The sequence below is a fragment of the Staurois parvus genome, unplaced genomic scaffold (assembly GCF_062004578.1).
Source record: "Staurois parvus isolate SC_StPar_1 unplaced genomic scaffold, SC_StPar_1.0 ptg000096l, whole genome shotgun sequence".
NCBI classification, from domain to species: Eukaryota; Metazoa; Chordata; class Amphibia; order Anura; family Ranidae; genus Staurois; species Staurois parvus.
The window spans coordinates 11,067,592-11,094,000 of record NW_028317892.1 but is presented as its reverse complement, the minus strand read 5'-3'; the positions used below and the strand labels follow the sequence as shown (position 1 = coordinate 11,094,000).

Here is a 26,409-nt window from a genome sequence, read left to right as displayed (position 1 = left end):
TGCCTGACGTCCTGAGCCTGTCACTCTACGAAGGTCAACAAGGCCCAATGCTGGTGTGCGCCCACAGCGTTATGCCCAGAATGAGTTTGTATGGGGAGGGCTGCCAAGGACGACAACCTCTAGTGGGGTGGCATGTGAGAAGGGGAAATCAGCTCTCATTGTTTGAACACTGTTTATGTGCAGTAAATTATGGTGTGGAGTAAATTGATGTTTTGACTAACATTCTGCGGTTTAGCCACAAGATGCCCCTGTTTTTCTAACACAGGCTCAGACTGCATAGATATTTGTATATTCATGAAGAGGTGGGGTTTTCACACAGAGTTGGGGTTTTTAGTGAACAGGAAGAGGAGGAGAATGCAGGAGCCATGTTTTGGACGATGCTGAATGCATTGGCCGTGTGAGCTGAGAATCCGATGACATCCAGGTGTGAAAGTGTCCCTCACTAAACCAGAGATTGCTGCCAGGAAGGCTGATGAGAGCAGAGGAACTAAGCAACATTTGTTCCGTTCAGAGTCACCAGCGGATGCAAAGCAGACCCGGGTCGGTAAGATCGTGCACGCACCTCATTTCAGTGTTGGCGCCCAGAGACTGAGTCCAGGCCGTTAGTTAGGGTCTCGGTTTGTGTCAGGTCACAAGTGTTGTTACTGATTATTGGAAGGACTCCACAACTTAAAGTGACATTTCACATTGGAGAACTGATAAAATCCTACAAACTCAAGTCAGACTGGCGTTTTGCTCAGAAGTAATAATCAGGCACGTGCTACAGGACCAGTTATGGGAGGGGGAATACTGTAGATTTGTGTAAGATTGTAAGCTGTTGTGCTGCACCGCAGGCTAGCCCATACTATACACCCATACACTGATTCTTGCTCTTTTAGGGTAATAACAGGTAAGGTGTGGCAGCTTAGTTGTGCCCGCCAGTAGGTAAATTACTTCACTTTCAACCTTCATCCATCAGAAGGCGCCGTGCTGTGCAGCACAAGGGTCTCAGCCTTTGGACTGGGTGTATGTAAATTTATTGTATGTTTCCAGCATTTGTGGTTTTGTTTACTTGCCACATCTAAGTAAAATTCTGTTGTGGCAAAAGCTGGTGTTGAGGTTGCTTTCCTCATTTGTGACTTCACTGTATCATGGGGAGCCCACCCCGGTACAGGGCTTACACATGCAGGAAGTTGCCATGATGATTGCTCACCTTTACATCTATGAAACGTAATCTGTCACTGCCCCATGCACCCTCTGACGAAGCCACGTAAATGTAACATGTAAGGGTGGTCTATGTGGAGTGACACAACATACCGGTACACCACTATACCACTGACGGGATTACATGGATCACACTACCAGGGGATAAGAAGGGAGGGAGGCTTTTGACCCTGCTCTTGGAGTTTCCACCAGTCGCGGCAGTCATAAGGACTAGTTCTGATACCGCTGTTATCTGTAGTACAGCAGGAAAGTGCAGTTTACTTGTGAGTGTTGTTTTTAACTTATTTTAACCGCCTTCCGCCCGCCATATAGGGTAATGATGGGCACAAGGCGGGTCTCTCGTTCTGGGAGGACATCATATGACTTCCTCCCATTCTAACCGCACATGCGCAGCTTCGGGAGCACGGGACACAGCGGATCACCGATGAACGGAAAGAGCCGAAGATGTTGGCTCGGTCATGTGATCAGCTGTGTTCAATCACAGCTGATCGCATGTAAATAGGGAAATGCCGGTTATCGGCATTTCTCTCCTCACGAGCTGTCACACTGACAGCTCGGGAGGAGAGGAGAGCCGGTAATCGGCATTCCTCAGAGGGGACATGTGCACTGATCATCAGGGAACTGATGATCAGTGTGCCTTGATGATCAGTGTAGACCCAGAAGTGCCACCTGTCAGTGTCCATCAATGCCAGCTGTCAGTGCTCATCAGTGCCACATATCAGTGCCTACCAGTGCACATCAATGCCATATATCAGTGCCCACCTGAGCTGCCTTTCGGTGTCACCTATTAGTGCCACCTATCAATGCCAGTCAGTGCGGCCTAACAGTGCCATATATGAGTGCTGCCTTTCAGTGCCCATCAATGATGCCTGTCAATGCCCATCAGTGCCACCTATCAGTGACCATCAGTGCCCATCACTGCAGCCTCATTAGTGCACATCAGTGAAAGAGAAAAATCACTTATTTACAAAATTGTATAACAAAAAGTAAAAAAAAAAAAAAAAAAAAAAGTTTTTTTTCCAAAATTTTCAGTGGTTTTTGGTTTGTTAAGCAAAAAATAAAAAACCCAGAGGTGATTAAATACCACCAAAAGAAAGTTCTGTCTCAAGAAAATGATAAAAATTTCATATGGGTACAGTGTTGCATGACCGCGCAATTGTCATTGAAAGTGTGACAGTACAGAAAGCTGAAAATTGGCCTGGACAGGAAGGGGGTATAAGTGCCCTGTAGGCAAGTGGTTAAATACATTATAAATATGGGTACACACTATGTCAACATTTCTCTTTATATAAACCAATGATCCGCTTACATTGGAAATTCAGAGGACTCAAAAGGTGAAGGATACTCCCACAACACAGGGATAATAGGGTTAAAGGCGCAATTAGACCAAAATTTAGTAGGTCTATCCATCAGGTGAGAGGCTGGAGGAGATGCTTCACCACTAGTGGTGATTCCATTTAATGTTACCTTGAGATGGAAGGGATTCTCTCTATACAAGCCGACAAAGACTTTCAACTTATTTGATTATTAAACATATTTTTATGAGAATTGTATTCTATGTGAGAACCCTAATATACATATACATTGTGTCATTTGCAGCACTGTCCTGTTGGCAATATTGATATTTATACAGAATATGTGGTGTGATCATATGAGGACATAGCGGCAGCAGATTGTTTTATCTATTGTCTTATATATAATTTTAAATAACTGTAGGACCACGCACAGGTCAATTTAATCTATTACACAAAAGTACACATCATTCATGTCATTGTGTACAGCAGCACGCTGTGCTGTTGTACAGTGCCATGTAATGAATCGCAGCATTTTTCCCCAGCATGCTGCACTGCAGCTCTGGGTTGCATTGCCGTGTGAATGGAACACGCAGAAAACAATTGTTTTCTGCATATCCTCCTATTTTCAGTGCAGTAAAAACGCCTGGCACCGCACCATGTGTGAATGCAGCCTTATTCATATCATTTACAGTTTTACTAAAAAAAAAAAAACAAAAAAAAAAAAACCAGTTGCTGCAATTGTTTATTGGAGTTGGGCTGTATTTTGTATTTCTCAAAGGCCCCAAACCTAAGACTACCCTGTTCAGAGGATAACTACACTACTGTGCAATTTCACTGCAGAACAGTGTAATCACTCCATTAATTTTGAATGGGCTGCCTAAAAAAGCATGCCCCAAAGACTGCTGCGTTAATGCTGTTGACAGACTGCATCATCTATGCAGTTTAATTCAGTTTTGCCTATTTTATTTATTTCAGGTACTTATATAGCGCAGTCAATTTATGCAGCGCTTTACATATATATTGTACATTCACATCAGTTCCAGCCCTCAAGGGGTGTACAATCTAAGGTCCCTAACTCACATTCATACATACACATACTAGGGACAATTTAGACAGGATCCAATTCACCTACCAGCATGTCCTTGAAGTGTGGGAGGAAACCGAAGTACCCGGAGGAAACCCACACAGGCACAGGGAGAACATGCAAACTCCAGGCAGGTGGTGCCATGGTTGGGATTCAAACCAACGACCCTAGTGCTGCCAGGCAGAAGTGATAACCATTTAGCCACTGTGCCTATAGATTAATATGGCTGTAAAATCTATAATTTTTAATTGAAAATTCAATCTTACCTGCTCTGGTGGTTTTGCACAAAATGGCCCCAAAACTCCACTTCTCGGGTGCCCCGCCAGGGCTCCACACTCCTCTTCTTCTGTGTGCCCCCATAAGCAAGCCACTTGCCATGGGTGTACATCTGTGGGCTTGCTCCTGAGCCACGCTGTGGGTGTGTATTGACACACACAGTGTGGTTCAGCCCCCCACCCCACCAAGCACAGGATTTGACTAACAGCAGCAGAAGCCAATGGTTCCCACTGCTCCCAAAGTCCCTGGGAGAGCAGGAAGAGGGGAGAGAGGAACTGAAGCTAGGACAGTGCTGGATCACCAACAAGCTCAGGTAAGTTTTTTGGGATGACAGGGATGAATTAAGGTAGATAATACCCAGGCTTTATAACCACTTTAACTTATTGTGCTTAGCCAAGTCCACTTAAAAAAAACATCTGAGGAAAGCCATATTTGCAAAAATTCCACTCCAAAATGTCATAACTTTGTAACAGCCTTGGGAAAAACGGTGCAATTCTTTTGGATGAGCACCAACAGTATGGCTTTGTTAAATAGGCACCATAAGCGGAATGGCTTAACTATTACTCAAACACATCCCTATCTGAAAAAAGAAAATAGAACGGAAGATACCCTCTCTCCTTTAAGGGGGCAGAACACACAGTCAATGTGATGCGACACCTCAAATATAGCTCCAAACCCATGGCTATTATTTAACTTCGTTCATAATAAATTTCTATGGTATGCCTAAAACCACAAATACTATATACACATATGTTATTATAAAAAGTTATTATAAAAAATAGGTACCCGTCCCAATTGTTTCATGTAATTCATAATGCTTCAGTAGCTCTTTGTAGTCATCAACAGCCATGTCTGCAATTTCTCTTTAATCAAAGAAGACCTATAAGAAGAAAAAATAAATAAAAAATTATGAGAATACACGTATTGCTGAACTGCAAAAATGGACACCCCATTATTTATATGGCATACTAATGAAATGCAAGAATGGAATGCAAAAGTTGTGCAAGATGCTATACAGATTTCCAATGATCATGAGGCATTATCAAAATATTTGTATAAAGTCTTCGCATACAGTACTAGTAGGCAAACAGTGGCAATGTATAATATGTGCCAGAGCTAGAAACAATAGGTTAAACAGTAAGCATGTTCAAATAAGGATTTTATACAAAAATATTAGTGAAATAAAAATCTATTTTACTAAAAAAAAAAAAAAAACATTTAAAACAGAGTGCAGCCAATACTCAGGAATCGCAGAACATAAGAGCTCAGCAGATGCTCGCCATATTACATACGGTTTGTGCACACTAGGTACGTTAGGACTGCTCTTGACTGCCTTGCACAGCAAGTCCTAGTGTAGCGGTGTGTTCTGAAAATAGGAATGCAGTTGCAAACCACTGCATTGCAACGCCGCTTTATAAATAGAACTTTGAAATGTCACTGACATTTCAATAAAGTTCACACACAAAACAAAAAAAAATTATAAATATATAAAATATAGATAGAACCCTGCAGTGTGCAAGACTGGTTCATCAGAACGGTTACTGCAAGCACACAGTGCCGATGTGCAGTGTGTTCAGTGTTGTGTGGCTGTTTGGTGTGAATGACCCCTAAAAAAACTTAGTACAAGGAGACTCATTCATTTCAATTTGTAAAAGTTCAATTAGTGAAAGAGGCTGTTTTTTTCAGATTTTCTGTTACTTACACTATTTTTGGTAGCGCACAACTGGTTGAAATGTTCACTGAGCTTACAAAATATGAAAAGAAGCTGTGGTCTTTTCAAAATGAGCAGCGCCTATGCTTACTAAATCATCCCCACCATATGCAGCCATGTAAAAAGCTACCTACAGCTCCATCCACGGATTCAGAATACATGTATGAAATATCCATGTACAATATTTCACATTCTAAAAAGGTTTAGTTCTGACTTGTCACAAAATGTGACACACGCACGCGCGAAAAAGTAATCATTTCACATTGTCATGTTACAACCAAAAACCTAAATGTATCTTATTGCAATTTTATGTGATGGACCAATTCAAAGTGGCACATAATTGTGAAGTGGAGGAAAATGATAAATGGGTTTCAAAATGTTTGACAAATAAATATCTGAAAAGTGTGGTGTGCATTTGTATTCAGCCCCCTTTACTCTGATACCAATAACTAAAATCTAGTGGAATCAATTGCCTTCAGAAGTCACATAATTAGTAAATAGAATCCACCTGTGTGTAACTTAATCTCAGTATAAATACAAACTGTTCTGTGAAGCCCTCAGAGGTTTGTAAAAGAACATTAGTGAACAAACAGCATCATTAGGGCCAAGGAACACACCAGACAGGTCAGGGATAAAGTTGTGGATAAGTTTAAAGTAGCGTTAGGTTATAGAAAAAAATTCCCAAACTTTGAACATCTCACAGAGCACTGTTCAATCCATCACCAGAAAATGGAAAGAGTATGGCACAACTGCAAACCTACCAAGACATGGCCGTCCACCTAAACAGACAGCCCGGGTAAGGAAAGTATTAATCAGAGAAGCAACCAAGAGGCCTATGGTAACTTTGGAGGAGCTGAGAATCCACAGCTTAGGTGGGAGAATCTGTCCACAGGACAACTATTAGTTGTACACTCCACAAATCTGGCCTTTATGGAAGAGTGGTAAGAAGAAAGTCATTGTTGAGATAAAGCCATAAGAAGTTCCGTTTGCAAGAAGCCATGTGGGGGACACAGAAAACTTGTGGAAGAAGGTGCTCTGGTCAGAGAAGACCAAAACTGAAATTTTGGCCTAAAAGCAAAAACGCTATGAGTGGCAGAAAGCACTTCACATCACTTTGAACACACCATCCCCACTGTGAAACATGGTGGTGGCAGCATCATGTTTTGGGGATGCTTTTCTTCAGCAGGGACAGGGAAACTGGTCAGAGTTGATGGGAAGATGGATGGAGACAAATACAGGGAAATCTTAGTATAAAACCTGTTCGAGTCTGCAAAAGACTTGAGACTGGGGCAGAGGTTCACCTTCCAGCAGCACAACGAGCCTAAACATACAGCCAGAGCTACAATGGAATGGTTTAGATCAAAGCATATTCATGTGTTAGAATGGCCCAGTCAAAGTCCAGACCTAAATCCAATTGAGAATCTGTGACAAGACTTGAAAATTGCTGTTCACAGACACTCGCCATCCAATTTGACAGAGCTTTAGCTATTCTGCAAAGAAAAATGGGCAAAAATTTCACTCTAGATGTGCAAATCTGGTAGAGACATACCCAGGGGTGGACTGACCATTTGGAAACTCGGGCACTCCCCGAGGGCCCAGGGTCAGTAGGGGGCCCCATGAGATGCCCCTGGTACCTTTTTCATAGGCTTTTTTGAGTTTTGGCAAGGAAACAGGGGCCCCATGATCCCCTATTGCCCAGGGGCCCCATGAGTTGTCAGTCCGCCTCTGGACTTACCCATAAAGACTTGCAGCTGCAATTGCAGCGAAAGGTGGTTCTACAAAGTATTTACTCAAGAGGGCTGAATACAAAATGCATTCCACACTTTTCAGATATTGATTTCGAAAACGATTTATCATTTTCTTTCCACTTCACAATTATGTGCCACTTTGTGTTGGTCTATCACAAAATCCCAATAAAATACATTTATGTTTTTGGTGGTAACATGACAAAAATGTCGAAAAATTTCAAGGGCCAAAAATACTTTTTCAAGTGTGTGTGTGTAAATACACACACACACACACACACACACACACACACACACACACACACACACTTCTTATAATTCAGCCTCTCTGACTAGTTTTTGTTAAGCTAGTCGGCAGGAGTTCAAATGTAGGAGGAAGAAAACCCCACTACACTAAACTTAAGTGACAAGTCACTGCTACTTTCATGTCTTGAGCTCTGTCACACTCTCTCTCTTCCCAGGAGAACATCTGTGCCAGTCTCCAAAAGCCTCCAACCAGCAAACCGGATGAGAGCAAAGCTTATACAGAACAGATACCCATTAAAAAAAAAATCTTCCAAAATGCACTTAAAATTTTTATTACTAGGAGAACAGTAGTTTCTACCTTTCCTTCAAAATGACAAGTGAAAAGTAACTGAAATTTTGGCAGTGCGATTGACATTTACATATACTGATCAAACATTTACACAGATTAACAGAGCTGCTCTTTTTATTCGATATGAAGAGACGCCAGCGTATGAGCTGCTCTTTTAAACCATATTTTATTTATTAAAGTGTTACTAAATCCAGGACACTGCATACACTATATTTGGTCTCACACAGTACACAGAACATGGAAATGCAATTATTTTAGTAAATATAAACTGCTAAATACCTTTTCTCACCAGCAGTTAGAACAGTTTTGTGACTTCTATCAGTGTCCAGCAGAGCACTGGTTAAAGTGCTGATTGGCCCTGTGCTGATCACATGCACTCTCCCAAGAGGAAAAAAAAATCTAGCAATACACACCAAACTGAGCATGTGCAGCTTGCCCCAAAGGCTCTGTTCTATCAGCAGATGGACTGGAGACTGTGGAAGAAGGGGAGGTTCAGCGAAGACAGGACAAAACATCCTTTTTACATAAAGCGAAAGATTAACCCCCTTCGGTTCCACAGCGAGTATAACAAGCAAGCTATACTGCATAGACAGACTGATTTTACCATTGTGGGTTTAGTAATACTTTAAATGTTTTTACACACACATACCTCAAAAAAATAAAAATAAAATTACAGAAACAAACCACATCCAAAAAGTAGAGAGCAGGAAACTCTGGACGGCTGCACTACCAAAAATCCACTTTGTTAGAAACAAAACGATCAAATGACAGGTGGTTAAACAGATGAAGCAGGGGACAAACAGGTAAAAGTGTTTCACGTTTCTAACAGTGCATAATCTTCATCCATCTATTCACCAAATACATTTTTAAACTGCTCAAAGGCAGTCATTAGTCCACAGGTGAACAAATCAATTAACAGTTGGCATAGACAAAAAATCTGGCTAAAGTGCATGGTACATATAATACCTACAGCTTGTTTAGGGAGTTCAGTCCAGATCCACCGTGGAAGAAAAAAAAAAAAAAAAAAAGAATCAGCGAAACAGGATCGAACCCCACTTTTGTATTAAACCTTTAACCACTTCAAATCCGGACACTTTTACCCCCTTCTTGTCCAGGCCAGTTTTCAGCGCCATCGCAATTTAAATGACAATTGCGCGGTCATGCAACACTGTACCCATATGAATTTAGCATTTTTTAAACAGATAAAGCTTTATTTTGGTGGTATTTATTCAGCACTGGGATTTTTATATATATATATATATATATATATATATATATATATATATATATATATATATATATATATACATATACATATATATATATATATACATATATATATATATACATACATATACATATATACATACATATACACACACACACACACATATACACATATACACACACATATACACACACATATATACATATACACACACATATATATATATACACACACACACACACACACACACACACACACATGTATTCACCCATAAAGGCTGTAAAAGCAATCATTTCTCCTTCTCTCTGGCAGCATTCTTGCAGCCATTGAGAAATACTGTGTGAGCTGTGATTGTACATGGTACAAGGCTGTTGTGAATAGCCTTTTACCATGTGACCTCTGCGATCATTCACAGATTTCACACGTAGTAAGCAATGATGTCAGAAGTGACATCTTGCTTACTACTCTGCATGTGATCACCGATTGGCCAATCAGTGATCACATGATCGGGACCTCGCAGAGGTCCTGTACGACGATCGGTGTTCCACTATGCCCATGGGTCACATGTGGCTTTCGACCTGAAACCAGGGAAGCGCATGCATAGGGTCAGCAACCAGTTTATCATGATCTTGCCAACCCACCATGCCAGAACATCAGAGTGCATTGAGCCTGAACTGGCAGTGGAGGAAGCAGGCGGCCAAGGAGAGAGCAGGAGCCAAATAAGTTGATGCTTCCTCTGTAGCGCCGGCTCCTGTCCCAGGTGGAGTGATACCAAGTGCACTTTGTCTGGGACCTTTCTAGTAGCCTTGAGAGCAATGCCAGCAGAAGATGGAAAAAGGAAAAAAAGGTCAGTGTAATAAACACAGAGTTTTGCAATGGGCATATTAGCACCTATAAAAAGGGGTTAATGACTATTGGGCTGCTTTCACATTGATTTGCCGATGCAGCTCAGTGCACCTGCGAGTTTCCTGAGGGTTAACTACATGGAGCCATAGACTTCTATTATATCTTTCTGAAAGCGCACCACACTTGTAAGATATAATAGAAGTCTATGGCAAAACGCAGCTACAGTGGATATAAAAATTATATACACCCCTGTTAAAATGTCAGATTTCTGTGCTGTAAAAAAAATGAGAAAAATCATTCCAGAACTTTTTCCACCTTTAACCACTTCCGGTCTGCCTTATAATAGAAATACTGCTACAGGGTGGCACAGGTGCACAAAATCATGTATACGTATGTATGCGATTTTGCATTTCCGGGTGGGGGTCCTGGCCAGTGATTGCTGAAGAAAAGATGGGGGGCGTGGTCTGGTCCCGACCTAAGATGGCCGCCTGATCCCGGAGCCTCACGGTCCTGCTTCTGCTCCACAGGCGGCTTCTCACTGCCCCAGGATGGGCAAAAGCCAGCGGAACTCCTCCGCATCCCGGTCCCGTTCTCCTAGGGACCAAGGCACGCAGCTGGGGAGAAACATACCGGAGATATTCCGGACACAGCACAGGGACAATATGGCGCCATCCGAGCTCTCCTCCCAGGCCCCTCCTCAGCAGCAGCCAGCTAGCAGAGATAGCTCTCCAAGCCATCCTGCACAAACAGCCAGTGATCACTACTGCAGCACCGCCTGTGACCATTCCTGCTCTTCAGCACCAGCACATTCCAGTTCATCTGCCTGTGAGTATCCCAATCCTCTCCCCTGTGGTCACCCCAGCTCTGCAGCCCGTGGTCACCCCAGCTCTGCAGCCCGTGGTCACCCCAGCTCTGCAGCCCGTGGTCACCCCAGCTCTGCAGCCCGTGGTCACCCCAGCTCTGCAGCCCGTGGTCACCCCAGCTCTGCAGCCCGTGGTCACCCCAGCTCTGCAGCCCGTGGTCACCCCAGCTCTGCAGCCCGTGGTCACCCCAGCTCTGCAGCCCGTGGTCACCCCAGCTCTGCAGCCCGTGGTCACCCCAGCTCTGCAGCCCGTGGTCACCCCAGCTCTGCAGCCCGTGGTCACCCCAGCTCTGCAGCCCGTGGTCACCCCAGCTCTGCAGCCCGTGGTCACCCCAGCTCTGCAGCCCGTGGTCACCCCAGCTCTGCAGCCCGTGGTCACCCCAGCTCTGCAGCCCGTGGTCACCCCAGCTCTGCAGCCCGTGGTCACCCCAGCTCTGCAGCCCGTGGTCACCCCAGCTCTGCAGCCCGTGGTCACCCCAGCTCTGCAGCCCGTGGTCACCCCAGCTCTGCAGCCCGTGGTCACCCCAGCTCTGCAGCCCGTGGTCACCCCAGCTCTGCAGCCCGTGGTCACCCCAGCTCTGCAGCCCGTGGTCACCCCAGCTCTGCAGCCCGTGGTCACCCCAGCTCTGCAGCCCGTGGTCACCCCAGCTCTGCAGCCCGTGGTCACCCCAGCTCTGCAGCCCGTGGTCACCCCAGCTCTGCAGCCCGTGGTCACCCCAGCTCTGCAGCCCGTGGTCACCCCAGCTCTGCAGCCCGTGGTCACCCCAGCTCTGCAGCCCGTGGTCACCCCAGCTCTGCAGCCCGTGGTCACCCCAGCTCTGCAGCCCGTGGTCACCCCAGCTCTGCAGCCCGTGGTCACCCCAGCTCTGCAGCCCGTGGTCACCCCAGCTCTGCAGCCCGTGGTCACCCCAGCTCTGCAGCCCGTGGTCACCCCAGTTGTTCATTTCGTGACCACCTTATCTACTTCTCTACAGATCGCAAGCATTCTTATTCTGTAGCCTGGGACCACTCCTGTTCTGCACTGCCAGTGCGCTCAACTTAGAGGACCTGCGAGAGGCAGCAGCAGACATAAAACCCTCAGTATTTGCAGCTATATCAGATCTCAGGGACGACTTCCAATCCGTGGTTCTTAGACTTGATAATGTTACACGAATCACAACCCGCCACAACACCACAGGTACAGCAAGTGACAGACTCTCATGCCGTACACCTCAGGGAATTACAATGTCATATGGAAGATCTTGACAACAGGGGCTGATGCCACAACCTCAGGGTAAGGGGATACCCGAATCTATAGAACCTTCCCACTTAACTCGAGCTGTATTTTCTAAAGACCTCCTGACTCTCCAATAGAAGTGGGGTGCCTCCACAGAGCTCTGAGACCGAGGCACAGAGATACAGACCCACCCAGAGACACAATCTGTTTAGTGAACTTTCGCTTAAAAGAAATCCTTAGACTATCTAGAAACCGCAACCGTATCTCCTTTCAGGGTGCAGAGATCAAAATCTTCCAAGATCTATCCAATATCACTCTCCAGCATAGAAGAACTCCGCCCACTACTAGATCTGCTACGATTCAGAGTTATCACATATTGATATAAATTTCTGTTTTGCCTCTCCGCAACAGCTCATGGCCACATGGTCAACCTAAAAGTACCAGAAGACCTGGAACACTTTTGCAATGCCTTGGAATTACCACTTGTTGACCTACCAGATTGGTATAGCGACTTTTGACTTCACCCCATGAGGCAAGCCACCTCGATGGAAGACGTTCAAGAAGAGGGACGCTCAGAACACTGAGGCCACCGGTTCTCCCTTCACTCCTCACCACCAACTGGAGGTAGAGCCCACAGGAATGGTAGCCCCAAGGCTTCACCAGCCCATCGAAGAGCCCACCATTCTTCCTAAACCCGAGGCCTCTAATCCTGCTGACTAGCGGAAGCGAGACCATCTCCAAAATTCCATGATCTTGTTTCCACCCCGCCGAGGGTTTTTTTTCTCCATGTTATTTTGACATCACTTGCCAAGATCCTGGAACAACAAGTTTCGCTTGTACCTTGACTCTGCCAGTCTCCCTCTTTAAGCCGAAGCAAATATACTCCTGACCTCTTACAGATAGGCCCACTTAAGGATACCTACCATTGGAGGGACTCAGCTCTGTAAACTGGCTTTAATATCATCCTACCGACACTTCCACTCGGGCTACGAACTTCCCCTGACATAACTCCTATGCTCAAGGACCACCCTTCCTCGTCTATTGAAGCTTGGTTTTAACTAGCACTTTTTGCGCCTACTAAGAAATACCATCAGTCATTACTGGGGACCAATACTGCAGGACTATCAAAGATACTCATGATCCCAGAAAGATCAAGCTTCCTGGAATGCCACTCTCAACACATCCAACCATCCTGCGACACACCTGCTTGACCCTCTATCGGCTGTTCAACTCTCACCGAATCGCACAATCACTAGCGATGCTGATCATCCTGTTGATTCACGGAGACTGACAGCATTCAGAATCTCGCGTCTGCCATGTTTCATGAGTAAGAGAACTGTGGAACTCCCCGACGTTCATTCTAGTATTACAAATACTCTTCACATTACCGTGACTGCAGCTGACTTTTACTCCGCTATGTCCTTACCTCATCTATTCAACTTATAACTTGTGCATCATTTCACTGAATGCTCATAACCTCTTCCATCTGATTCACTTCAACTCATGAACACCTTTTCCCCACTGCTATGCCCTTCGCCTCCATTTCTCCCTCTCCCCCCCCCCTCCCCTCCCCTTCTTATCTTTACCCTTTTTCTCCTTTTTTTCTCTCTTTCCAGTCTTCCTCTGATTACATTCTCTTCATTTACAAATGAATTGTATTCTTATGCATGTTGATGGTTCCAATTATCAGTTATTATATTAGTTGATTAGCTCGTCACCTGCAATGTACCTATTCAAATGATCGTTCCCCACAAAACTGCTCACATCACCCCTTCCCTCAAACTTATTACCATGAATGCTAAAGGTCTCAATACTCCTGAGAAACGCTCGCAACTCCTAGCTAGTATGCGTAGCATGAAAGCGCATCTCGTTCTCCTACAAGAAACCCATGTTCGCTCTAAAGCGATACCCAAATTAGAAAAAAAAAGACACTTTCCGCAGGTTTACCACGCGACTTCTCCGATCTCTAAATCTAAAGGAGTCTCGATCCTTCTCTCTAAGAATCTGCCGCTGACAGTTACCAACATTCTTGCAGATGACCAAGGGCGATATCTCTTCCTGAAAGGTACGAAACAAACCAATCACTATAGCAAAATATCTACAGCCCCAATACTGGTGAAGTTTCCTTCTTTCGTTCAATATCCCGTTCTCTCTCTTTTTTCCAGAGCAGGATCTTAATTCTCGGAGGAGACTTCAATGTGCCTTTAGAACCCCTTCTAAACACCTCCACGGGCACATCCTACCTGCCATATAAGGCTCTATGCCAAATTAAGCTTAGCCTTCAAGACCTTCTCTTACATGATGCATGGCATATCTTACACCCTAATGAGAAAGACTTTCTTTTCGACTCCCCACAACAGATACGCCCACCTGGATTATTTTTCCATCACACAGCAAGACCTACCTCACCTTTCATCGGTCCGCATAGAACCGATGGTGCTTTTCGACCATAACCCAGTCTCAATTGCCCTCAATCTCCTTGACAGTCCCTCAGTTACTCCTATCTGTCGTTTAGACTCATCTCCTAACAGATACTGTCAGGGTAGCTGAATTACGCAAATGCCTTTCCCAATACTTCTTAGAAAACGATACTCCGGAAGTCTCACCCCTGACACAGTTGGAAGCACATAAATGTGTCAGAGGAAAACTCACTGCAATGGCCTCAGCTATTAAGCGAGATAAACAGGCACGCCTAAAGGATTTATTCACTAAACTTAATCTCTTGGAAACCAAAACACAAACGTACACTAGCTCGCAATGTTCTTCAGTAACTCTGACACACATGCTCTTATCCTTGAGGAAATGGGTCGAGGCCTCTGCCGAAGATATACATTGTCACAAAAACTAAAAAGGCAAAGTCAACGGTCCATCAACTCGGATCCCATAAAGGCAATCTGCTGGAAAACAATGACAATATTTCTTGAGAACTCAAATTGTTCTATTCCGCCCTATATGATCTCCACTCCAAGGAAACTCCCCTTCTCTCTCCATCATCCAGGTCAATCCTTTTGAAAGAGTTCCTAGACAAACACTGCCCCACCTCCATCACTTCGTCTATCGCTGAAAAACTTGACCGCCCCATATCAACCAAAGAATGGGATCTTGCGCTTCAACTGAAGTCTGGTAAAAGTTCAGGCCCTGGCGGCCTTCCGACCACCTACTATAAGACGTTCTCGAACGTCCTCTCTTCCCCTTTTTTGAGTGCCTTCAACTCTCGCTCTCCTTCAGCACCCCTTTCTACGGAAATGTTGACTGCCCACATAACCGTTATACCCAAACCAGGAAAAGATACTTAGACATCAAGATTTTTGCCAAAATATTAGCTTCCCATTTACTTCCCTTTCTCCCAACTCTCGTCACAAACGACCAAGTCGGCTTTATCCCTGGACGCTATCAATATACACCACCTTTTGACTACATCGAACCAACAAGGCTTCTTTCTTTCCTTAGATGCGGAGACAGTGTTTGACAGGGTCGCATGGGATTATATAAAGTATTACAGACGATGGGGCTTGGTTAGCGTTTGCTGACCTTTAAATGTCTCTATACGCCTCTCCACTCTCCAATCAGCAAGAGTTAGAGTAAATGCCACACACTTTCCCCATCCGTAATGGTACCAGACAGGGATGCCCACTCTCCCCCCTATCTTTTGTCCTGACGCTGGAACCTTTTCTTCACTGTCTCAAACACAACCCTGATGATATCAAAGGTCCTAGCTCTGCAGGTAAGAAGTATAAATTAGCATTTGCTGATGATATTCAGCTTTTTTTTTTTTTTATTAGCCCCCTACACTACTCTTCCAGTCCTCCTAGCAGAATTGTGTCACTTTGAAACAGGATGCCATCACTTATTTATGCATTCAGCTCCCTAAGAACCTACGAGACTTCTACAGTAAGAATTATCTACCCATCCTGCGAGAGTTAACAAATTTTTTCAAACTATCTTTTCCTGGTTCAGCAGAGCTGCTGCCCTCAAAATGAACGCTCTCCCGCAACTCCTCTACCTATTACAAACTATATCCATCCAACTACCTCGCAATTTCTCTCTTACAGGAGCCTCTGCTCCAATTTCCTGTGGAACAATCACAGACCACGAATTAGTTACGCTAGACTGGCGCTTCCAAGACACAAAAGGGGGAATAGGCCTACCCGACATCCAGAATTATCTCCATGCATGCCATCTTTCCAGGATACAATATATCAACCGATTTAAATAAACAAACTCAAAGTCCCAAAAGTAAAATGTCCAAAATTTCAAAAGAACCCCAAAAATGTCCAACGTGATATCCAAATCTTGATGGATAAGTGCTCACTACTCCAAAACGAAGATGAAGATAAAATTCAGGCGTTCTTCATATACCTCAAAAGGTGCAAAATCCTAAATCAAAAAATTATCAGCATGTGATCAACCCATGTGCATGGAGAATCCTCAAACTAGCATCCTCTTGCTCCTTTGGACCTCACAAACAGACCAGGAATCAGTATGTGAAAGAACATATAAATTTTATTGTAGCCACTTACATTAAAATCTGGTAAAACCGGCTTCCTGCTCCTAGCGACAAAAGAGTAACCCCATTGTGGTAACAAAAGATCTCCCGATCCCCAGCGAGTTACACCGTCACACTCCTGCCCATCACTGTCACTTCAGCTCTGGAGGAGCGCCAGGAGTACACCCCAAGTCCTAGGAACGCCAAACTCACGCGCTCCAGAATCCAAAATGGCCACCGCGGCACTTCCAGGAACGTCAATACGTCACGTGCCCTAGACGCGTTTCGTCACTTCCGGACTTTGTCAACAAGGATACGGACATATGGTTCCAGCTCCTTAAGTACCCACTAATAGCCGGGCGGAAAGCTCACAGCGGCCATATTACAAAGTGGAAAAGCAAATATATCACTACCCATACTATTATGCAGTACTAAATGGCGCAAGAAGGGGCAACATTACTTCCCCAAATCATATCGCCATTACATCAACCTCCCTTAAAACTACCCTTTGAGACAAGGGATAGCCATACCACCGGCAGCCACTTTGGAAATTGGAAAGGCGACTCTATATCCCCATAAGGATGGGGGTGACACCACCCCTTCACCACTGGTTACAAATATATCAATAATAATATTTAAACATTATCAAAAATTAATTAAATTAAAAACATCAAAATAATAAAAAATTTTAAAACACCGTTATAATACCATAAAAGAATACAGAAATGATAAAATATTAAAAAAAAAAAAAAACTACAAAATCAGAAATAAAACTATTTAGGTCCAGTTCGATGTTAAGACCCCTAGGTTTCAAGGTGTTAAGTCTAAAAATCCAAAAGGTTTCATTACGCGATATCTCCTGTACTTTATTACATCCCCTCCAATGAGCATCAAGGACATCAATACCACAAAAACTCAGAACACTAGGATCTGAGTTGTGAAAATCACGGAAATGCTTTGAAACACTATGTTCCTTTTTTTAATTTATATTCTCCACATGTTCTTTAAGTCGAATCTTCAGATCTCTTTTTGTTCTACCCACGTATTGGATTTTACAGGGGCATTCCAACAAATACTTTACATATTTCATATTACATGTGATGAACTTCTTGATAGTAAACACTTCACCCATAACTATAGATTTGAATGTAGAGATCTTTTTAACTTTAATCCCAGTAGTTTTGCATATCCTACACTTCCTACAGGGAAAAAAACCCGTTAATCCAAATATCCGTGATTTTTTAGGGGGAGAGATGATACCCTTTACTAATAAGCTCCTCAGATTCTCACTTTTTCTATATATAAAGGGAGGTCTCTCCGGTAAAGTCTTAGCTAGAATACCGTCTTTATGTAAGATCGGCCAATGTTTTCTGATAATATTCTCAACTCCCCTTTAATGACAACTAAATTTAGAGGTAAAAGGATAGTAGATTGGAACACTCATGACACTGTTAAAGACTAGGTCTCTGTCAAGGCTTCTTTTTTACCCACGCCTCTTGCTGCTACGCCTTGGTTACACGCTCACCATACCCCTCAAGAAACAAAGACCCACCCTTTAATTTACCCAACCCTTCGCATCTTTAGTACTATTTGCAAAAGTTCAAAGTCAAACTTTTTAGTCCCAGGGCCTCTTACCCCTCTATGTCAAAACCCCGATTTTCCACCAGGCTTACACCCACGATTCCTCAAGGACCACTGGCCTTTCAAAAAGATGATAGCCCACCAATTCTTTAACAGAAACACAATGCTTTCCAGGGAACAGCTAGCCTCAACCTAGGAACAAACCCTACACCACCATGGCCATACCTCCTTTTACAACATTACCTACACTCACTTGATAAAAACTGACAGGTGTCTAGACTTCTGACCCCATTTGAGATATTGTGCTCTAAAACAATCGCCTCAAAGTCATCTAAGCTCCACCATCCACTCTCAACTGAGCTCCGACCACCCTTCTAACAGTGGCACAGCTTGTGCGGCATGGGAAAGAGACCTCTCGATTTCATTCACTCAAGATGACTGGGAACGCATACATCTGAACTCAAAGGCTCGGTAAATGTATCCACACAAGAAAATGGTTTCAAAATTCAATCCTGCTAGTATCTCACCCCTGCTCTTCTCCATAAATTTAACCCAGATACCCCTGACACATATCAGGTGGGCATGTCCTAGAATTAAACACTGCTGGTCTGAAATACCCCGAATTATTCAACGCCTAACTACCTACACTTTCGATTTTATGCCCGCTCAGTTCTTACTGCACCATTCCTCTCTCCCCCAGTCGACCTATTTTAAGCCTCTAGCCATGCACATGGTTAACGCAACTAAACAATGTCTTCCAGTTTTCTGGCAGTCCCCACAACCTCCGACTATAAGAGAATGGCTCATCTACATATGTAAAATAGCAGAAATGGAAGAACTAATTTTAAAATCGCCAGAGACTCTCCTGCCAAACTTGCTTCTAAATGGGCATGTTGGACACATTTCCAGACAACCAAAGAGTTTGCTCTATTGATTGACAAACCTTTGCCCCAATAAAGACATTACAGCCCACCTATAAGACCACCCATATATACCTGGTTCTCTCCAGGCTACTCTTCTCTGAAGAAGGGATTGAACGTTGGGATCCTATCTGGTTGCGCTCCTTCCCCTTTGCCTCACGGCCTTCTATTGTGTGTGGAAGGGGGGGGGAGATCCTTCAGCGGCCTCCGGCAGAGAGGGCGAGAGACACATGCTACCATGAGGAACCCAGGACCCACTGCACCAGTGTAGGATCTGACAATGGGTCCAAGGATTTCAACCTGATACCTAATGGCAGTCAGGGTGCCATTGTCTAGTCTTTAGAGATCTGTACATCCCTCCATGGATATGCTTCCCCAGACCATCCCTGACCCACCACCAAAACGGTCATGCTGAATGATGTTACAGGCAGAATGACGTTCTCCGCGGCTTCTCCAGACCATTTCACATCTGTCACATGTGCTCAGGGTAAACCTGCTCTCATCTGTGAAAAGCACAAGGCACCAGTGGCAGACCTGCCAATTCTGGTGTTCAATGGCAAATGCCAATCGAGCTCTGTGGTGCCGGGCAATGAGCAAAGGGCCCACTAGAGGACGTCAGGCCTTCTGGCCACCCTCACGAAGTCGGTTTCTGATGGTTTGGTCAGAGACATTCACACCAGTAACCTGCTACAAAAAAGTCATTTTGTAGGGCTCGGACAGTGCTCATCCTGTTCCTCCTTGCAGAAAGGAGCAGATACCAGTCCCGCTGATGGGTTAAGGACCTTCTACGGCTCTGTCCAGCTCTCGTAGAGTAACTGCCTGTCTCCTGGAATCTCCTCCATGCTCTTGAGGCTGTGCTGGGAGACACAGCAAACCACTTGGCAATGACACATATCAATGTGCCATTCTGGAGGAGTTGGACTGCCTGTGCAACCTCTGTAGGATCCAGGTATCGCCTCATGCTACCATTAATGACACTGACCCTAGCCAAATGCAAAACTAGTGAAACAGTCAGAAAAGAAGAGTAGTGAAAATATGTCAGTGGCCTCCACCTGTAAATCCATTCCTGTTTTGGGGGTCCTCTCATTGTTACCCATCTACTGCACCTGTTAATTTCATTAACACCAAAGCAGCTGAAATTAGAACCCCATTTGCTTCTTAACTGATCATTATCCCATTTTGACTTCATCTTATATTCTGATTAAAAAGTGTTTCTTTAATTTTTTTGAGTAGTGTATATAATGTGCAAACCAACTTTCCCTTGTGTGAACATGATCAACCAAAGAATCAGGACAGCAACTCACCAGAAAGCTATAAATGTATACATTCCCAATGCTATCAACAGATATTAAGCTATATACCTCTTTAAAATTATTTTAAATACATACAGAAAAGGGAACATTATCAACAATGTACATTAGATCCAAGTGGTAGTTCTCCAAATACAAATGATATTGTATTAAAATTATGACAAAAGCACACATTACAAATATAAACAGAAATATAAGTAACAGTGGGAATGAAAAACAAACTATTTTTTGAAATACAGGGCAGAAGGCCAACTCCTGATACCTTTGTGGCAAAAATTAACCAGGGGAGGGTTAAAAAAAAAAAAAAAAAAAAAGGGGGGGGGGAGGGTGTTAGGTAGGGAGCTTGTGTGGTAAGTTTCAACATTTCTCACCAGTTCTAGAAGCCATTCCATTCCTCCATATTGGTAAAGTCTATCCCAATGATAATCCAAGAGTTACAACCTCTTTTTTTTTTTTATCTATCAGTGCCTTTATCTGGCTACACTTCATTTGGGTCACTGGAGAACATTTACTAATTTCTTCACCACCAGATAGGCCACTGGCTCGTTGGTACAAACAAATGACAACTGCCCCAATCAATAACTGTCCTTTGCAGCAAGAAGCAGTTGGAAGTAAGGCTGATGAATGTCAAAGAGAGAAATTCCCAGCTCAACTTATTAACCAGCCTGCATCCAACCAAATTGTCCTGTCTTAACAGTTAATGTTAAAAACAGGGGTTTAGTTTGTACACATTTTCAAATGCACGTGTAATCTGCAGAGCCTCGTCACAGTACCACAATATTCTGCAGTTCTCCACTCTATAAATTTTGAGAGCCTCCATTGGGGTGCCCTTAAGAGGCTCTGCAGCTTTTGCATTTAATCATTATACTGTACATGTGTTTTGACTATGGAGGCTCTCAAAATTTATAGAGTTAGGAACTTCATAATATTGGGGTGCCATGAAGAGGCTCTGCAGCTTACCCATGTATTTGCTAATGTGTGCAAACTAAATCCTGTTTAACATGAACTGTTGACAGGACAATTTGGTTGTTTGCAGACTGGTTGGCAAGTTAAACTGTGTATTTATCTCTGTTGCCATTTGGCTCTGACTGGTTGGGAAGCTTTAAAACGGAAATCAAAGAATTCAGTGATGACAATACACTTTTGTAGAGGATGTTGGTGAAACCTAGCTCTATGAACTGCCAAGATTCTGGAAGACAAAACACTTTGTGCTGACATCACGGAACTTAAGAGACAGATCTTGACCAAAGCGACCCTATGGCTGACTGTAGTTCTTTGGGAAGAAAGATCTGCTAATATGAATTAATGGTATAACCCAGAAAAAAGTACCACCTGAGAGGAGCAGAGATTTACTTTGGAAAAAATGTAGGAGCCAAAGTCAACCAGACATGGATTCACTGTCAGCTGTTCTTATGAAGTGTAAAAAGGACAGTAGATTGCTCAGATATGGAATTACTGACACTCCAACCACAAGGAGGCACAAAGATTCCACTATTACTTTGGTAAAAAATTATCAGTGCTGAAAAAAGATCTGGTCCCCAAGCATTACTACTATTTAGAGGCTTCTGGGATTCCTGACATTGCTGTGTGTAGGGACACATCCTTTATATCCCTTGATGATATAAAACAATTTGGTTTAAGTATATTCCTGCCTGAAAAAAATGGAGTTCATGTGAAACATATTTTAAGGAATAGATCTGTTCAAGGGCTTAAGATTTAGAATTTGACATTATACTTCTGAAGGCTCTCTTATAAGAAACACATGAGGAAAAAAAAAAAAAAAAAAGCACAACTTCTGTTCCAATCCACAGATGGGACTAAAATAACTGTGCATCAATTTGTGTAGGAGAGACATCATGCCCAAAAACGTCACTGGATCCTTTGAAAGTTTTGTAAAAAGATACCCCCTGGGAGGTGGGTACAGAATTTCAGCTTATAAACCCATCTAAGACAGTCTACCTCCCATTGGTGGAAAACTGTCACTGTCTTCCATGGCTATTTGGGGAGGATGGAACAGCACCCCTCAGTTTCCTTTGGCCTTTTGAGTAAACAAGGATTTTTTTTAGAAGTTTGTAAACATACTTTGTGAACACCCTAAACACATTCACTTCATTTAATTCTGTGACACATTCACTATGCCCTGTGAGTAGGCACTGCTGTGTCACACATTTCACAGAGCCTGCCATATGAACTACAGAGGTGCTGAGGGGAAGAGTTATAGGAGGCGGAGTCAGTACAGGAATCACTGCTTGCAGGTTAAAAGTTATCATGGGATATATAGTCCTTAAAAACTGAAAGTAAATAGGGCAGAAACTGCAAACCATGCTGAGAATCCAGGTTGTGGAAAGACTGCCAGCACTCAATATTAGATTTTCAAAAATAACTATTGTTTTATTCACTTGCATGGTGCCTTTCAACCTGCTAGACAATTTGACTAGTCATTGCCTTTAGCATAGCCCTCTCCCCTTCTGGAAGTCTAATTACTTTCTGTACTGGCCAAGGTCCTATGCTCCTCCATGCACCTCCAAACATAACCTTTTATGTAGTTGCCAATGGGAGGGGTGTGGGAGATAGTATATAGTGTGTCCAGCGGATTGACCATTTACTCACTATGATTAGACGCAGGCCCCTTTAAATCCTTTTCCCACAATTGTTTTGTCTGATCATTCAGGCAATCACGCATTATATTACAAGATCCATTATAGGCTGAATGATCAGACAGAAGGTAGTTTTAACCTGAAGTTGACTAAATACATGCAGAGTAGGCGTAACAATGCAGCACTGTTATAACAGAAAACGCTAAGCATGCAGAACATAATATGAAACAAGTAATGTAGCTGTAGCTAAACGGGAGCCATAAGGTGCAATGCCCAATTAGGTCACTAGATGGCAGCAGAGTAGTCTATGAGAAACCCAACAGATCACAGAGAGGGATGACTAACACGATAAACCAGTGGACCTGCATACCCCAATGATGGGGCACCATTGCTCCCTTGAATACCAACAATGGGACATTATTCCTCCCAATAGAACCAAGGATGGGGCATTGTTTACTTGCACCAATATCGGGGCATTTTCTACTCACTTGCCACAGTCCAGCCCCCCTAAACCATGCAACAGTAAACTGGCCCTTTGTTTAGAAAGTTTGGAGATCCCTGCAATAAACCAAAATACAACTACTTGTGCTTTGCTTATGACTGCATCTCTCACTGTGAGGTAGCCATGGGTTGGTCCAGGTGAGGACCCCATAACTAGCTCCACAGGCAAGTGGCAGAAGGAGTCTCTGACTTGAACTTACAGGCAAGCGGCTTTACCCTTGGGTTCACAGCTATGCATTTTTAGTGCGCTTTTCAGAAAAGCACTACAGTCCATTTAACAAGGTTTCCTATGGATCTAGTTCTTATCTGTGCCTTTTGAGCCGGTACTTTTTGGGAAGGAGTCAGTGACTTTACCTGCAGCAGACTGCATTTTGCGTGTAACAGACTCCAATGGACCCACATCAAAAACGCAAGTATTGCAGTTTTGTTTTTTGTTTTTTTTTTAACTAATAGGAAAGTATGACCGTTCTGTTCATCTAGTGCAACTTTGATGTGACTTTATACTCTCTGGCACTCAGGTAGCATGAACGTCGTGCAGGAACTTTTATGTGTCCAAAGTCGCATGTTGGAGTTAGGATAAAGGGCTAGGGTTAAAGTTAGCAGTAATTGTTAGTATGACCCAGAAAATGGTATAACTCATTAAGTACCACCTGAGAGGAGCAGAGGTTTAATTTGGAAAAAAATGTAGGAGTCAAAGTCAACCAGACATAGATCCACTGTCAGCTGTTCTTCTGAAGCGTAAAAAAGGACAGTAGATTGCGCAGATACGGAATTACTACTTTAATGCTACTTGAGTGCCAGAGAGTGTAAAGTCGTACTACATGAAGAGAACGGTCATACTTTCCTATTATCAAAAAAAAAAAAAGTTAAAAAATGCACCACAAAACGTGCCAGAAATACGCAAACGCAACCTGCATAGATGTGAACCTAGACTTAAGCAAAGGACTACTCCAGTTCAGGCTCAGCACTCTGGATACAGTTGGCACAACACACTATACAGTAACTGAGGATGGGATGTGCAATTCCTATTACCCGATGCCCAGGACATGCAGTTCCTAGCTCCGGGCAACAGTTTTTGTTTTTTCTTTTCTTACACGTGTAGTCCTGCTGCAGGCAAGCAGGGTATAGAGCTGGCGGGTGACTCTCTTGTAAAAGCAATCCTAGCGGCTAACTAGCTGATGGATTGCTTTTATAACAGTATAAAAAGGAGGGACATCTCCCCCCCCCAGTGAGCAGTTCCATCCCACTGCAGCATGCGGTCTTGTCCCCAGACTTTCCCCAAGGTTCCTACCCTCCTAGGAATTCACTGTCAGGCAGCCTGCTGTACAATGAAGTCCAGTCCCATCCTACTCCAGTTTATGGGTGCAGCCTGTCCTCGGAGCTCCTCCCCCTCCCAGCATGTCACCGCCAGGCAGTGCTGCCCCCTCCCTGGGCACACAGCCTGCTGTACAGTAGGGTCTGGTCCCATTAAACTCCATTGGGCAGCCTGTTCCTGGAGCTCCTCCCCCTTCCAGCATGTCACCATGGCCAGTGTGCCACCCACCTCCCTGGGCCTGTAGCCAGCTGTAAAGCAAGGTCTGGTCATGCCGCGATGCTGGAAATTGTAGTCTGTTCTCTATGCATCCTGATGTATGGTGCCTCTACAGATGGTTTTATGGCTTTGTGGAGTGGGGGGGGGGGTGGAAAGATGCATAGTAGTCGTGGTGAAGACCACCATACAGAGAACGGAGATTCCACCAATATTGTTCCTAATATAATCCACTAAGAGTACAATCTATACCAGCCATCACCCTCCACCCCCCCCCCCCCCCCCCCCGCTCTCTTGTAAAGGCAATCCGAATGGCCACAGGATCGCTTTCACAAGCAGTGGGAGGGGACATCTGGCCACCCTCTGCTGGCTGTCCCATCCAACCACGACACCCGATCAACCAGCCAGTGCTTCCACCGGCTGATCATAGAGGCAGATAGATACCAGAACCACTCTGTCTGGAAACCGGAAGCAATGACCTTACATCACGGCCAGTTCCCCCAGATGTAAATGGCATCTATTTACTCTACATAAAACATCATCTTTATTATTTTACCCAAAAAATGGGCTAAGTATTGTGTTTTTTGGCATTAAAAAAAAAAAAAAAAAAAAAAAAAAAAGGATTGCATTTTAAAAACCTCTGTGCAAATACCGTGTGACATAAAAAATTGCAACACCCACCAATTTATTCTCTAGGGCCCCATCTTAAAAAAAAAAATAAATAAATTTACACACACACACACACACACACACACACACACACTATAAAGCCCCTTTCTTCTTCAAAACCCCAGACATTCCCCTTCATATTTTCCATCTCAGTATTTATTTTTTTTTGTCATCAGTAAAAGTATATTGTTATGAGGGACAAGTAGATTGGGACCCCGATTTAGCCCCTGGCTTTTTAAAACATTTGTACACCCCTACTGAGGACTTCTTCTAAAGCTACATGATGTGCTTCTTACTGGCTGCCCACACACCGCAACACTAAAATTAACCACCTAGCAACAGATCACATGCCCAGTCACATCTGTCTAATCAGTATTAGAATTACAGTAGTAGAATTCCATTCTATATTTTGCTTTCTAAGAAAGTTGTAAGAATGCTGGTTTGCTATTGCTATTCTAATCATTAGTGAGGTCAAATAGACATTTGATTTCAACGGCAGTGATGAGAATATTCTAAAAGAACGCCAAACTTCTCTCAAAACGTACAAATTTCTAACAGTATTTTTGTTTTCTTTTGATAAAGTCCATTCATTCTAAAATCAAATGTTAAAGTAAAGGAAATCTTGAAATGCTTTAGAATAGGGCTCAACATTTAAACTCCTGAGCTACTAGCCAGGACTGAAGAGTTACTCGCCACCAGTTGCCCCACGAAACCCCTTCCCTGCTCCGCCCCTAAACACCCCCTCGTAAATTATCT

The 26,409-nt window shown here is 43.7% G+C and overlaps 1 protein-coding gene across 1 annotated transcript in view; it reads right to left on the bottom strand.

Annotated features, from left to right (window-relative positions):
- Positions 1-26,409, bottom strand: part of MELK (maternal embryonic leucine zipper kinase) — a 132,294-nt gene that overhangs the window by 89,932 nt on the left and 15,953 nt on the right. The window contains exon 2 of the mRNA XM_089670896.1: positions 4,645-4,738. Coding sequence (XP_089527022.1) covers positions 4,645-4,708 — 64 coding nt within the window. The 5' untranslated portion in view covers positions 4,709-4,738. The remainder of the gene's footprint in view (positions 1-4,644; positions 4,739-26,409) is intronic.